The following is a 13,357-nucleotide window of genomic DNA, read 5'->3' on the forward strand; positions in this document are numbered from 1 at the left end:
TCAAAGGACATTCGAAACAAGATTCCTGGGTGTAAAAGTTCCATGTAGTAAATAAATCACTCTTTAAACTAGTTACGGACACTTACGCGCTTGATTCACGGACATTCTACATACGGCAGCGAGTGCCTTGCTTGCCGTTAGTTCAAACACTGACGCGGTGGTCTACACTTGAATGGATCGCTCTGTATATAATCTCTATTTATAATTTACAGTGTATATATATACACACACACACCAAACATGCACACACATGCATCTGTGTACGCTTTAAGAAATCTTAATTATTATCTTGCAGGAGACTGTCCAATTGGGATCCATAATAATTCCCTCAACTCCTCCCGATCTAGGGCGGAAATTGCCGAATGGTGATGTGGCACGAAGTGGGTCGCAGTCATCCGCCGGCACAGCCGATAAACTAGCAGAAAGGAGAGATAAAGGTAAGTCAATAATGAAACACCCTCTTACAGTTCCAATAGAATATAAGTAAAGATATGCACCTTACCTTAGTCATAGGCTAACTTCGGTGAATAACGGCAGGCGGGAAACAACGCCATTTCAAAGTTTCAACTCTGCAAGCATGACGCATGTAAAGTTAAGGGGTGACTCACCGTTTTGCGATAAACAATGGTGCCTGGTATCATTGCTGATAAGAACGGTTGCCATTGTCCAGCCTTCATTTAAGAGAAACACTTTGAACAGTGTAGACGTTTGAGTTGCGTTTCGAGGGAAAAGGGTCCACATTTTCATCGCGCCGACAAAGATGAGTGTTTTTCTATTGTAGGATTAGATTTAAATGTTAACAATGTTGTACGTACACAATACGTTTATTACGTAAGAGAATGAAGTGTGTACGGTTTTCATGGTCGGTGTCGTAAGTTTAGAACAGTTGGTTAAACTGCAATCTGTTGTTTCGGGAAATAAAGCCATCATCGTGTCGGGGAATAACGCCACTCAATTTAAACTCAAATTTAATGAAATGTTGATTTCGAAAATAGGTTTATCCTTGCTCAGTTACTTTCGAGGCGTACAGATATTTATTCTCAGTTAATTTCCTCTTTCAGATGGCGAGAAAATGTAGAAATATACAGGCCAAATGGTCAGTAGATGACTTTAGGCAAGCTATGGCAGCCGTCAAACAAGGAATGAAGGAAGATAGCATGTGCTGCACGTTTGTTCCAAATTCCCTGCAGAACTTTGAAGGACTGGGTATCGCGAAAAGACAAAAAAAGACATGCTTTTTCTAATAACTTACTACAGTAATTATTTTTCCTAGTACAGTTTAGTAAAGAAAATGTGAATGTTTTATTTGTAATTAAGATAAAGTGAATGTTTTACTTGTAATTAAGAACATGGCGTTATTACCCGACAGGTCTGGAAATATCGCCATTTTGCATTAACACAGAATTTCGTATTTTATTGCTTTCATTATAACAGTGCAATCAATATTTTATTATTACACAAAGTTCATTCTCCTAAACACGTAAGTTTCATGTTCCTAACAATAAAAATGTATGAGTTATAAAATAAAATGACCAATTGGTGGCGTTATTCGCCGAAGTTACCCTACATTAAATTGCAGTATCTGCTAATGGTTACATGCAGTAATGAAAATTAAGCTTTTTAAAATGTAAAAGTTAACACAGTAATAAACATAAAATGCTGTGCATTAGAATACTTTATCTGTAGGAAGGCCAAGACGAAGATGGAGGGATAACGTTGAGATGGACCTAAAGGAAATCGGTAGGGATGGAAAAGAGTATATAGATCTTGCTTAGGATAGGAACAGATGGAAGGCCTGTGTTACTGCAGCCATGAACCTTCGGGTTTAAGAAGGCTAGAGAGTTAGTTAGTTAATTAGCATTAGAATACTTTAATTCAATTAGTCATGATGCAATCTTAGAACTGTTTTATAGTACATCATTAATACACCCATTACTGAAGTTTCGTTGTTTCATTTTATGAGTATGATCATGTTAATGGTACTGTGATACAATAGCTAAAAAGAATTGGGCTTTTTCTATCAAGGTTTTCAAATGACATGGGAGTAATACAGAAGACAAAGGGTGGTTTCGATTGGCTAGACTTTCATTTGGCCATGGAACCAAGGCGAGAATTGTCAGTGCTCTGTTAAATGCCGATATTGATATTTCGTAATAAGAAATGCTTCTGAAGGAATTTTGCACACTTCGTGCTAAACGTTTGGGAAAGAAAAGTACATAATATAATTACACAGCCCATATACAAACCATACTAGAATTCTACAATAATAGTGTTTTGGCTGGAATTGATTTCTTACTAAACACATAAAAATTACAGCTCTTGTCTACTCTTACGGCGCGCGGCCTACATGCTGGCAAGGGAAGTGGGGAGCGGGAAATGCACCGCAGACCAACCAGACAACGGCGGTGGCGTCGAGAGTTATGACGTCGCGGGAGGAGGTGCTGCAGGTACCTCGTTCTACAGGCTGATGAGTTTGTTAGCGAGCTGGATTGGTCGCTTCTCCGCTACCAACTACACTTCACCGCCGTAAGACTGGACAAGAGCTATATCTAAATACTGTTAGTTCAGAAGATCAGAACAAATGTCGCAGATTCGTATGATCAACGCTGTGCGATCAACACACTGCATGATCAACACACGTCAGATATCCCCCCAGAAAATTTGATCCCCGACAGAGGAAAATTGTTTTTATCCTTGTCAGTGATGTTTCTATCCCCCTCAAAAAAAAAAAAATTGAAAGCATTCAGTACACCATTTCCTAATTATGTAACAAACAAAATCCATTAATGGTCCAGTCATCAGAATTTTCGTTCAAAAAGTATGCAGCCTTGTGAATTAAAGGCCATCATTCTGAAACTGCCTAGCCTTACCAAGCCTAGACAACAGCAGACTGTTTCCCACTTAACTTTTCGTAGCATAATGCTGATGTTTTACATTTATTAAAGTGTTAAAAAAAAAAAAAAAAAACTTGTGTGTAAAGTAGATGGACATTAAGTTTGAACTTGGAAATAGAGATTTGCTCAAGTTTTTAGTCTTACTAGTTCGATAGCTATTTTTGTGTGAGCTTTGTTTTCTGGCAATTTACACAAATTTGCATACATAAAAACCTCTCCCGAAATAAAATAAAATTTCACCACTAGTGGACACCCGTCCCCGCCCCCTTCTCCCAAAGCAAGACGCTTAATTCGCACAGTCATGATAAACGTTTACAGAAATTTGAACCTCAAACCTCAAACTATGACATGAAAAATTTCTTAGTATTCTCTTGCTTTTCTTGCATCAAGGTCTCCGTAATATACAGGGTGAGTCAAAAGTCAGGAACCATAGGATTAATGTGTGTTTCAGGTGCTGAGATGGTGCTGGCCAAAGACGAGCGTGTTGAAGTGGTACTGCTGACTGGCAGTCGCAATGCAAGAGATGTTGCTACAGAATTTAACCGTCTACACCCCAATAGACACCCAATCACGCATAGTGCAGTCGTGAAGTTGCTCCAACGCTTCAAGGATACTGGCAGTGTGCATTACCGATCTCGCTCAGGTAGACCGGGAGCTTCTTCTGAGCATGTTCTTTGCTGAAGAAGGTCACACACATATTGGGTATATCATATAGACAACATAAGTTGAAGTGAATACCACTATGGTTCCTGACTTTTGACTCACCCTGTAAAACGTATCGTGAAACTCTGCACATGAGTAGTTCGGGCTTCCAATTCCGTAAAATGCATAGGGCTTCTTTCATATGTGTGTTTCGTTCATTCTTCATCCGATTTCGTCGTTACGGCTAAATTATAAATGTATACAGCTGCATATAATGTAATAAATACAACATTCTATAAATAAGCACATAGTAGACACGTTAATACTGAACACATACTTGAAAACGTGCCCTAATTTGTATTTGCAGTACGGCCACGCTACCTGGCATAGAAGTCTGCCACCTGTTGGCCGTAAAGGTCAGTTAACCATCAGCAGTCGTAGGGGTTGCATATGAACATTGTACTACAAGTCAAACGTTCTTATGTATGCCTATAATTAGGCCCGTACCCAGGTTTTTTTGACCAGAGGGCAGATCCAAAAATGTGGATCAAAGAAAAATGAAACATGGATTCCAAATACTGTTGGTTGGTTGAAATAGGTTATTGTGCATCCCTTTTCTGCCACTCTTGGCTAATTGCAGCAAGGAGGAAGAGTGATGACATGATGAAATTTATGAAGAGACACTCAAAAAGAACACCAACGCCCAGGCGGTGATTCGAACCCGGAACCCTATGACATGTGCCAACCACTTCGCCACGGTGGTCAGCAATGCTGTTGGAGTATGGGACCACCAATGCAATGGTAGCATTACAGCTAGAGTTAAATGTACAATTGTCGAGTTGGAATAATTATTATGGTCGAAATAACAGGAAAAATTAAACTCACCGATGGACTCGCCCCTGACCAGACAATCACAAAACACTCGCTTACAGACCAAGGCTGTCACAAGATGGTGCTTATTGTTTATATTCAATTCTCTGAAGTATTGCAATAGTACTGCGTTCCGCAAATTAACAACGTCTACAAATTGCCTTTAATTTTCTAATACCAACACCATTCCAGGCCCGTACCCATGGGAGGGGCCAAGGGGGCATGCTCCCCTTGAGCCATGAAATATTTTGATGCAAACCTACAAAAATAACATGGATAATTTTTAAGATTTTTGCAAGAATTTAGATTTGCTTCTTGTATAAATGAATGAGTTGTGTCTGGAGATAGGCAGACTCCAGAAGTCTGCGGTCTACTATATTTAGTAATTTTAGTTTTATAACCATTTATGCGAAGCTACTAAATGTTCCAATTTGGTCTGAACAGTTCACCATATTTACTCCCTGATTTGACTTTTTTCGAACTGCAGGCTTGATGAGAAAATGTCCTATTTTTGTGGTTAATTCACATTCAGACATGTTCTTCATTATAAGGATAATTCCATAGCGTTGGTGATCACATTCAGGGTACGAATTCCCATGGCGGAAGGGGGATCTCCCACCTTCCCACCAACGACCTCGTTCTATTAAAATTTTTTCCCCATTAAAATTTTCCTAGGGTAAGAGTTTGTGTTATAACAACAAAGATAATCAATTAATTTGGACTTCAAACATACTTTACTAAGAATAACATCATAAACTCATACAAAGAAGGAATAACAAAGAATGTTGTCAGCCTGTGTGTGTGTGAATGTTGCATACATCTCTTGTTCTCCCCTCTCTCTCTCTCTCTCTCTCTCTCTCTCTCTCTCTCTCTCTCTCTCTCTCTCTCTCTCTCTCTCTCTCTCTCTCTCTTTAGGGCTGGCAACAGCATGCTTTAAAAATGTACTTCTACAGTCATAGATGAGATTTTAAAATTATATCAAATTGAAATAGTAAGAAATGTAGCCGTAGCTGGGAAGGTGGTTGTCATTGTCACCCTAGGCCCATGGAACATAGAAATTAGACCGACCTGTCATTTCTCCTCCATTTTTCACCTCCTTTCGTCGTGATGTTACATATTAATTTAATAGGAAACTAATGTATTCTTAAAGTGTCTTATTTTTTGTTCCTCCACCCCTATTTATCTTTCATTTGCAATCGATTTTGCAGATGTGAACAATAACACACACTTAATAAAAAGCAATAATTATAATATCTAACACTTATTAAAAACATTTCTCCTATCTTCTAATTTCTTGATATTTTGAACCAGTCGTTCAATAAATTAATTTGCTAGTTTATAAATGTAGCAAATTAATTTGTTTATATACGTTTATAAATATAAATATAATAAATCCTGCGCGTAACAGCCCATGAAGAGCCTTGGCTTACCTACCGACTACAACTTTCCCTCCCACGCTTTCCTTCGTCACCTTTAAGCGTGGAGATCTTCAACCAGTATTGGAATAGCCGGGTGGTCAGCTCGACGTATCCCCAGCCGTTATAGTAGGTCTCCGCGACCATATAAAGTAATTAATTAATTATTTAATAATTGACATATTTCATGAACATTATATATATATATATATATATATATATATATATATATATATATATATATATATATATATATATACATATATATATAACCAAGGTTTCGAGCTTGCCCCCCTGAAAAAATCATGGGTACGGGACTGCACCATTCAACAGCTATGTGAGAAAATAATATTGTTTAATATTAAATGACATGTTAGCAATAAGTGAGTTAATCAAAAAGTGAGACATTTTCACATCACGACTGCAGTTCGTTAAATGTTGGGATAGGGATTAAAAATAATGGACTGTACCGACTAAATTTCAATGTCTGGTAGCCTTGCACTAATGGTTATAACACTAAAATTAAAGTTATAAGCAATTTAAAAAAATATTTATATGGTATATGTTGTTAATTAGTTATAAGAGTTATTTCTTAAAATGTCATAAATTTATCTCACATTGGTGATTTGTAAATTGCATGAGAAGCTTAACTATGGCCACCTTTGGCTCACCTACCTTATACCTTGTATTTCAATATCTGAAGAATGATATCAAAATGTTTTGTAATTATATATATATGTAAGTTCAATTGTGATTAATTAAAGCTGACATAGATTTAGAAATTTTAAATTATACATATACGTAAACACATACATACATACTTACAATTGGGTTCGATACCCGGTGGAGGCACAAGTGGTTCGGATCCCACTTTAAACTGTAGGTCCAGTCCCGATTAGCCTTACTGTGCATAAAGTGGACTTAAAACACCAAATCAATCAATCAATCAATACTTACAATTGCAATTTCTAGCTATGAAGTCTATTTCGATGCATCTACTATATTATTACAACTTAAATGAAAGGTATGTATGCACTGTTTTTGATGTTCCAAAAATTATCAACGTGAATATTTGATATGCAATGTTAAAAAGAACTTTTATTTCGAACTAGGAAAATATTGTACTAGTGCCTGTGGATTTTTTTATGTTGTCTGTTATATGAATACACACCTTAGTTCACGAAACAAAGTTTGCAATGCAAGTGCACTGTATTCGTCTATAGTGAGAAAATATTCATATTAAGAAGGTAAATCGCAATTCAATTGAGCTGCTGATCCAAGTAATCATTGCGAAATTGCCTGCTGCTTGTCATTTTGCAGGACCCTGCCTAGACGTTAAACAGTGGCTGGCTGTGTGCGGAGGGTTAATCGTAGCGGCGGCGTTGGGCGTGGGCGTCGGGGTGCCGATCGCTCTGGAACTCCGCTCTTCCAAGTTGCTGGAGGCGAGGCTGGATGTCGTCAAGAGGATTCTGGAGGATGTTCCATTAGTGGACGGGTAAGTTATTTTTTGTTTTAAGTCCACTTTATGCACAGAAGGCTCATCAGGTCTGGACCTAGAGTTTTAATTGTGGGATTCGAGCCACTATGTGCCTCCACTGGGTATCAAACCTGGGACCCATTCTTTACAAGGTGGTGACCTTCTGTTAGCGGTAGGACTTTTAAAAGTAGAGGGTGTATAGTATTCTATTTGAAATATGAACAATATTATTTTCAAATTCCAGAATATGCAGCATTACTACAAAAAATTGACAATGAAATAAGTATATGTGCTAAGTAGTGTAGAAATGCACACAATTAAGGAATCCACATAACGAGTTTTTGCTTGATTGATTGGTTTAGATTACTTTATTTCGCTTTTCCGCCTCTTTTGGATCGCGGAGATGAGGATGAATGGATATGAGATTAAATGCATGAGACGACAAGCAAAAACACAAATGGACAGCACACGCCATACCGAGGAGTAAGTCTAGTCACCAGAGCTTCGTTATTGTGCAAAATACAGTACAGAGTGTACTGCGTGCAAGTGAAGTTGATATTTTCGTGTCTTGAGAAGGGTCACCGCCACCGGTTCTTGTAAGAGTGTTATTAAGCCTAGAATCCCAAAATGCGATTTGCTATTTCTGTGTTCTTATCTCCCTTCCCACTAAAATGATATCTTCACCCTAAAACATATTTGTGTGTGTGTGTTTGGGTGAATTCTGAATTAAGCATATGTCCCTCCCTACCTGGGTCTTTCATAAATTCTGAAGTAGGATTTTCATCAGTGTGGAACATGGATATATTCGGGAGTTCCATCCCAAGGGCATGGCAATGTTTGTAGAAGGGTCGAAAGGTACATTTGGGGTTACAATGATCATGTATAGTTCTATTGCAAAGGAAAGGGAGGATGTTGATAAAAACATGAGGGTGGTTAGATAGTGTACAGATAAATCACTTAGGGGATTGTTTATTTGGTTGGTGTGGTGAATCGCTGATCGGTGATTGCACAAATAAATCAAATAAATATGCTACGCAAATGAGAGTTGTTTGTTCTTCCTGAATGTTTCCTGGAAAGACGTACTAGAAAAATGGGTTACGTGAGTTAAATGAAGTTGTGTTCATTCCTCAGTGTGGATTGTAAATTCCACAGTGCTAATTCTTTATTATATAGACAAAAAACATTACCAAATTGCAATAAAATCGAAAGTCGTATGGATACTTAAAATGTCAGAAGATAAGGATAATATAAATTGTTCTTTAACTTTGAACACATAGAATACATGGTCAAGAATGTATTCCAAGTGCCCATTTTACGAAGTAATGTCATCACAGGATAGGTTGTATTTCCCTAGCTTGATTCAGTTCCAAGATATAAATAATTGAAAATAAAATATTTCCTAAATATAACATTTTTGACATCTTTAAAAGTTGAGCGTAAGAGGTTTCATAAAAATAAGGTCCACACCCGCTCATCAGAGAGGTTTAAGGGTCAATAATACCTACTTGATATTATATATATATATGTATATGGATGGATACCCAAACACACACACACACACATGTTCAACACGATTAGCTAATAGAGCTACGTAGAAGAGTGACGTGTTACATAGCCAAAAGCCAACATGCAAACAAAACACATTGTTAGCGAACATTGTTAGCGAGGTTGATCGATGATCCCTTTGAAATCTCCTTTAAAACTCTCAGGAGACACAAAGAAGCCATTCCACGATTTTCAATGAAGAGCTTGAAAATTTCTAGCTTGAGTTAAAATTTTTGGGTGCGTCAGTTCTTAAGACTATTTGCACCCTAAGATTATATGGGAAGAAACCCTTTGTATAAAAACTGTAATTACGGTTAAAAATGTGATTGCTCTATGGAGATTATGATACTTTACGTTCTAGTATATAGTTAGTAAATAGGTTAGTTTATTCAGCTATCCAGCCCAACTTTGCTTATATTTTGGGGAGCAGGGTTCATTGATTGGTTTAGTTTATTTAACGTCTCATTTCTGCCACTTTTGGCAGAACAGGAAAATATTGTTATAAATTTCCCTCCTCGATTCATTATACCCCCGAAGTGCTAGCAGATGCATAGATTCAGTGGTCGATGATACCTTCTCGTAAATTAGACCTAATCGTATAGTAGATCTTGGTTTATTGCCAACATTGCTGTCGATGTAAATAGGGTTGATTGCTGGAAAACCGAGATATACGTTTCATGAAACGAATTTAAAAAGTGGCGGGCTGTACTTCTACGAACGTGGCGCAATATGATTTTAAAGGAAAATTAACAAATAGTAGTTCACTTCAAATTTAGTTTTAAAACCTATTCCTAATTTATTATTATTATTATTATTATTATTATTATTATTATTATTATTATTATTATTATTATTATTATTATTATTATTATTATTATTATTATTGTGGAATAAAAATCAAACCAATGAACATCAATTTTCCAGTATGACAAGGAAAGGAGTATTAAAACCATTCATTAATCTCTTCGATTCTTACAGTACTAGATCTTATCGGTAATAGTGTGACTAGGAAATTCGTAAGGATAACGTAGCACATGTTTTAGCATGTCAGTCTTATACAGAGTCCGGCAACTAAACTTGACGGTTTTTAATTACAAATAAAAACAAAACTCTTTCATGAAACTAAGTCCATTTAATACATGCTGTACTACATTAGGAAAATAGCATGAGTGGCAGTTTAGTTGTCGAACCATCCAAATCTTTATGTATCAAACTACATTCTTTGTTGCATATCTACATTAACGTTATTTGCATAGATGATCTCAGGTGTTATTTTGAAGTTTAAGAACATTGTTGGAACTATTGAGATAGGAATGGATGAGAACATAATAACGATTGTTAGTTTGGCACTGTTTGTGGAGGCTTCAGCTTGATTATCTTCCCGGGTGCAGTTCACATGTTAATGTTTGTTTAATGCACTCGATGCGCGTGAGAGGCTAATCTGTTCCAGGCCCAGAGCTCAAGGTGTAATCCGAACTACAATGTTCCTCCATAAGGAACTATGCCAGATATAATTCGGTTTCAGAATAAATGTACCAAGAACCATGAACATAGTTGTAAGTAACATTATAAGCACAACAGTGTCCATAACAAAGTTACTTTTTGAAATGAATTACTCTACATCTGAATTACTTTTTGAGCTGTGTGACTTGCACCCGTACCCCGGTTACTTTCAAAGTCTAACTTCTAGAAAACAGATATAGAACTATGGGAGTAGAAGTTTGTGGATAAGAATACCGATCAATCTACTCATTTTTAGGAACTTTTGAAAAACAATTTACTCATATTCATGTTCTATTCACACACAAACCCCACTCCCCACACTCGTCTCATAACATGATATTTCGAATATATATATATACAGGGTGTCATTTTAATGGCGCCCACGGACCACGGAAACGTATAGAGGACATCAAAACAAACAACTTTTCTCAGTAACACTTTTCTCGTTGGAGCGTCGTTTCGGCGCTACATTCGTTCAAAAAAACCCGTTTTGCCGCCTGAATGCTGGCAACCACACACAACATTTGATAGCATTTGTGACGTCATATCCCGTCGTGAAGCGATGCGTTACAGGGTTGCCAGGAACACACATATTCTGTGAAAAATGACATAGCTAAAATCAGCCACATTATGTACCGTAAAACAAAACGAGAAAACACGTTCTGTAATTTAACAGGAGAAAGAAAATAGAATTCAAGTGGAAGTGGTCATATCGAATTTTGTCTCAGCTTGCAAGTCAAATATATGCAAATCTAGTTACCAAGTTAGCATATACAATTTAGTCTATCCACTTCGTTCTTCTGATACTAGTTGTCTGTGACACACTGAACAGATGACAAAATACAAATGAAACAACTCAAAATTCAAAAGGTAAGCAACACATAATATATTGTATATTCACGGCATTATGAGGCAAGTGTCAAAAATGATTGAAAATACAGGGATATAAGTAGTAGAAATACAAGCTCTCCGACGACTGTGTTTATCTATGCACCAGATACACATGTAATAGTTTGAAACTGTGAAAAGGGCAGTATATTCGTTACTGATTCATCATTACGTTGTTACTGTGGTTGTACGTGTTTTAGCCATAATGTAACAACATGAACCTCGGATACTTCCGTTATAAGCACAAAAGTACCACAAGGCATCTGGACACAAACCTGTAGCTATCAATTTTACAACGAAATTTGCAAATATTTGACATGTAGCTGGGCGTAAACAGCCACATGTAAGCTCCAACTCCAATAAAAATTATTGTTGTTAATATTTGACATGTAGGCTGAAACAAAATCCGATATTGACACCTTATTTTGAATACGTTTTTTTACCATTTCTCATATCGTTGGTTCACTTCCCCCTTCCCCTGAGATGACTGCTGATCTTCTGGCTGGTAGGCTATGATGTTCGGTCTTCTGGACGCGTTTCTCGCTTGGTTTTACAGGTAATTATGTGGTTGGTAGTTTCTCATTTTTAACAAAATTTGTGTGTTCCTTGCAATCCTGCCGTGAGCTGTTTCGCCGCAGGAAATCACGTCACAGATACGATCAAATGTTGTGTTGGGTTGCCAGCATCCAGGCGGCAAAACGGTCTTTTTTGAACGGCTGTAGCGTCGAATCGACGCACCAACGAGGAAAATGTTACTGCGAAAAGTTGTTTGTTTTGACGTGCTCTATACGAATCTGTGGTCCGTGGGCGCCATTAAAATGACACCCTGTATATATATATATATATATATATATATATATATATATATATATATATATATAATATTATTATGCATGGTAAAGTTTGTAACTATGGCCAATGCTATAGCTTGTGCATAGCAACTATTATCGACCTTGTTTATGTCTGTCTTTTATGTGCTAAAATGTAAATCCAGCTTGTCATTAGTTAAAATATATATTTTATGAAGTTTACTCTTGATATGTGAATTTCTGTTTATGTCATGAAAATTAAGACATAACATTATCTCACATATGAAACTAGTTCAATCACTGAATAATTTATAATTCTGTAAAATATTCATACTTTTAGTTACATGTTTAGAAAATTCCAATATATCTGACACGTAATTAAAAAGATATATCGAGGAAATGTTGCATTTACATTTATAAAAGTTTTCTTAAAGAGTATTAGGTTATTCGTTTTTTTTGTAATAAAATAGATTCGTCTGTATTGAGCAAAGGAATTGGGGTCTCAATGACAGCCTTTACAAGAAGCTCTTCTCAAATTAGATAATACCTATTTAATTTACGTTTTACATTACAAATATCACTATTGCAATAGAAATAATTAATATGTATTTCCAAGCAATCGAAGCACTATTACACCAGTTGTAAAACCAATGCACTTGTTCATTGCAACAATAACAAAACCAGTCACTATCGTTTGGACAGTTATAAACTACTTTAATTTAAAATTTATGAATTGTAAAGTGAAAGTATTATGAGGTCACTGATTAGCAGTGTTTATTTCAATCCTATTTCTGTTATTACGATAGAATTTCAACAAAATGTGTTTTTTTTTCTGTAGGCATCGGGAATTTAATTTTCTGACAAATAAAACTTGTTTTCGGATTTTCCTGTATTAGACAGCTTCTTAAATTTAAATATGTATGTTCGTTGTTGTTCAGGTTCCTTTATGGTTTATGGATTAAAAGTTTCCTCACAATTCTATCTTCGGTTCTGAATATTTTACGTAATTACTTGTGGTAAAATATTCACCAGAACATGGCGGAAAATTAAAGTTTTATCAAGTGTACATCCACATTAAAATGAACAATATAGAAATATATCTGTACAACCATATGTATTTCAGGCATAATGACCTTCCTTGGAATATACGAAAATTCTTACATAATCAAATCCAGGAGTTTCGCTTCTCGGAAGACCTTCGGCACGTGGAGCCATGGTCCGGCAGTCCCTGGTCACACACAGATCTCTACAGGCTCAGAAGGGGAATGGTCGGAGCACAGGTAACTAAGCGCAGCTACAGGTATGGTTCAAGTC

The 13,357-nt window shown here is 36.6% G+C and overlaps 1 protein-coding gene across 1 annotated transcript in view; it reads left to right on the forward strand.

Annotated features, from left to right (window-relative positions):
* LOC145980366 (dipeptidase 1-like) overlaps positions 1 to 13,357 on the forward strand; it is a 136,302-nt gene that overhangs the window by 59,907 nt on the left and 63,038 nt on the right. Inside the window, exons 2-4 of the mRNA XM_083113428.1 lie at positions 296 to 437; positions 7,142 to 7,316; positions 13,167 to 13,323. Of these exons, the coding sequence (XP_082969554.1) occupies positions 296 to 437; positions 7,142 to 7,316; positions 13,167 to 13,323 (474 nt within the window). The remainder of the gene's footprint in view (positions 1 to 295; positions 438 to 7,141; positions 7,317 to 13,166; positions 13,324 to 13,357) is intronic.

Source organism: Lepisma saccharinum, chromosome 27 (genome assembly GCF_977018435.1).
Source record: "Lepisma saccharinum chromosome 27, izLepSacc3.1, whole genome shotgun sequence".
Classification (NCBI taxonomy): Eukaryota; Metazoa; Arthropoda; class Insecta; order Zygentoma; family Lepismatidae; genus Lepisma; species Lepisma saccharinum.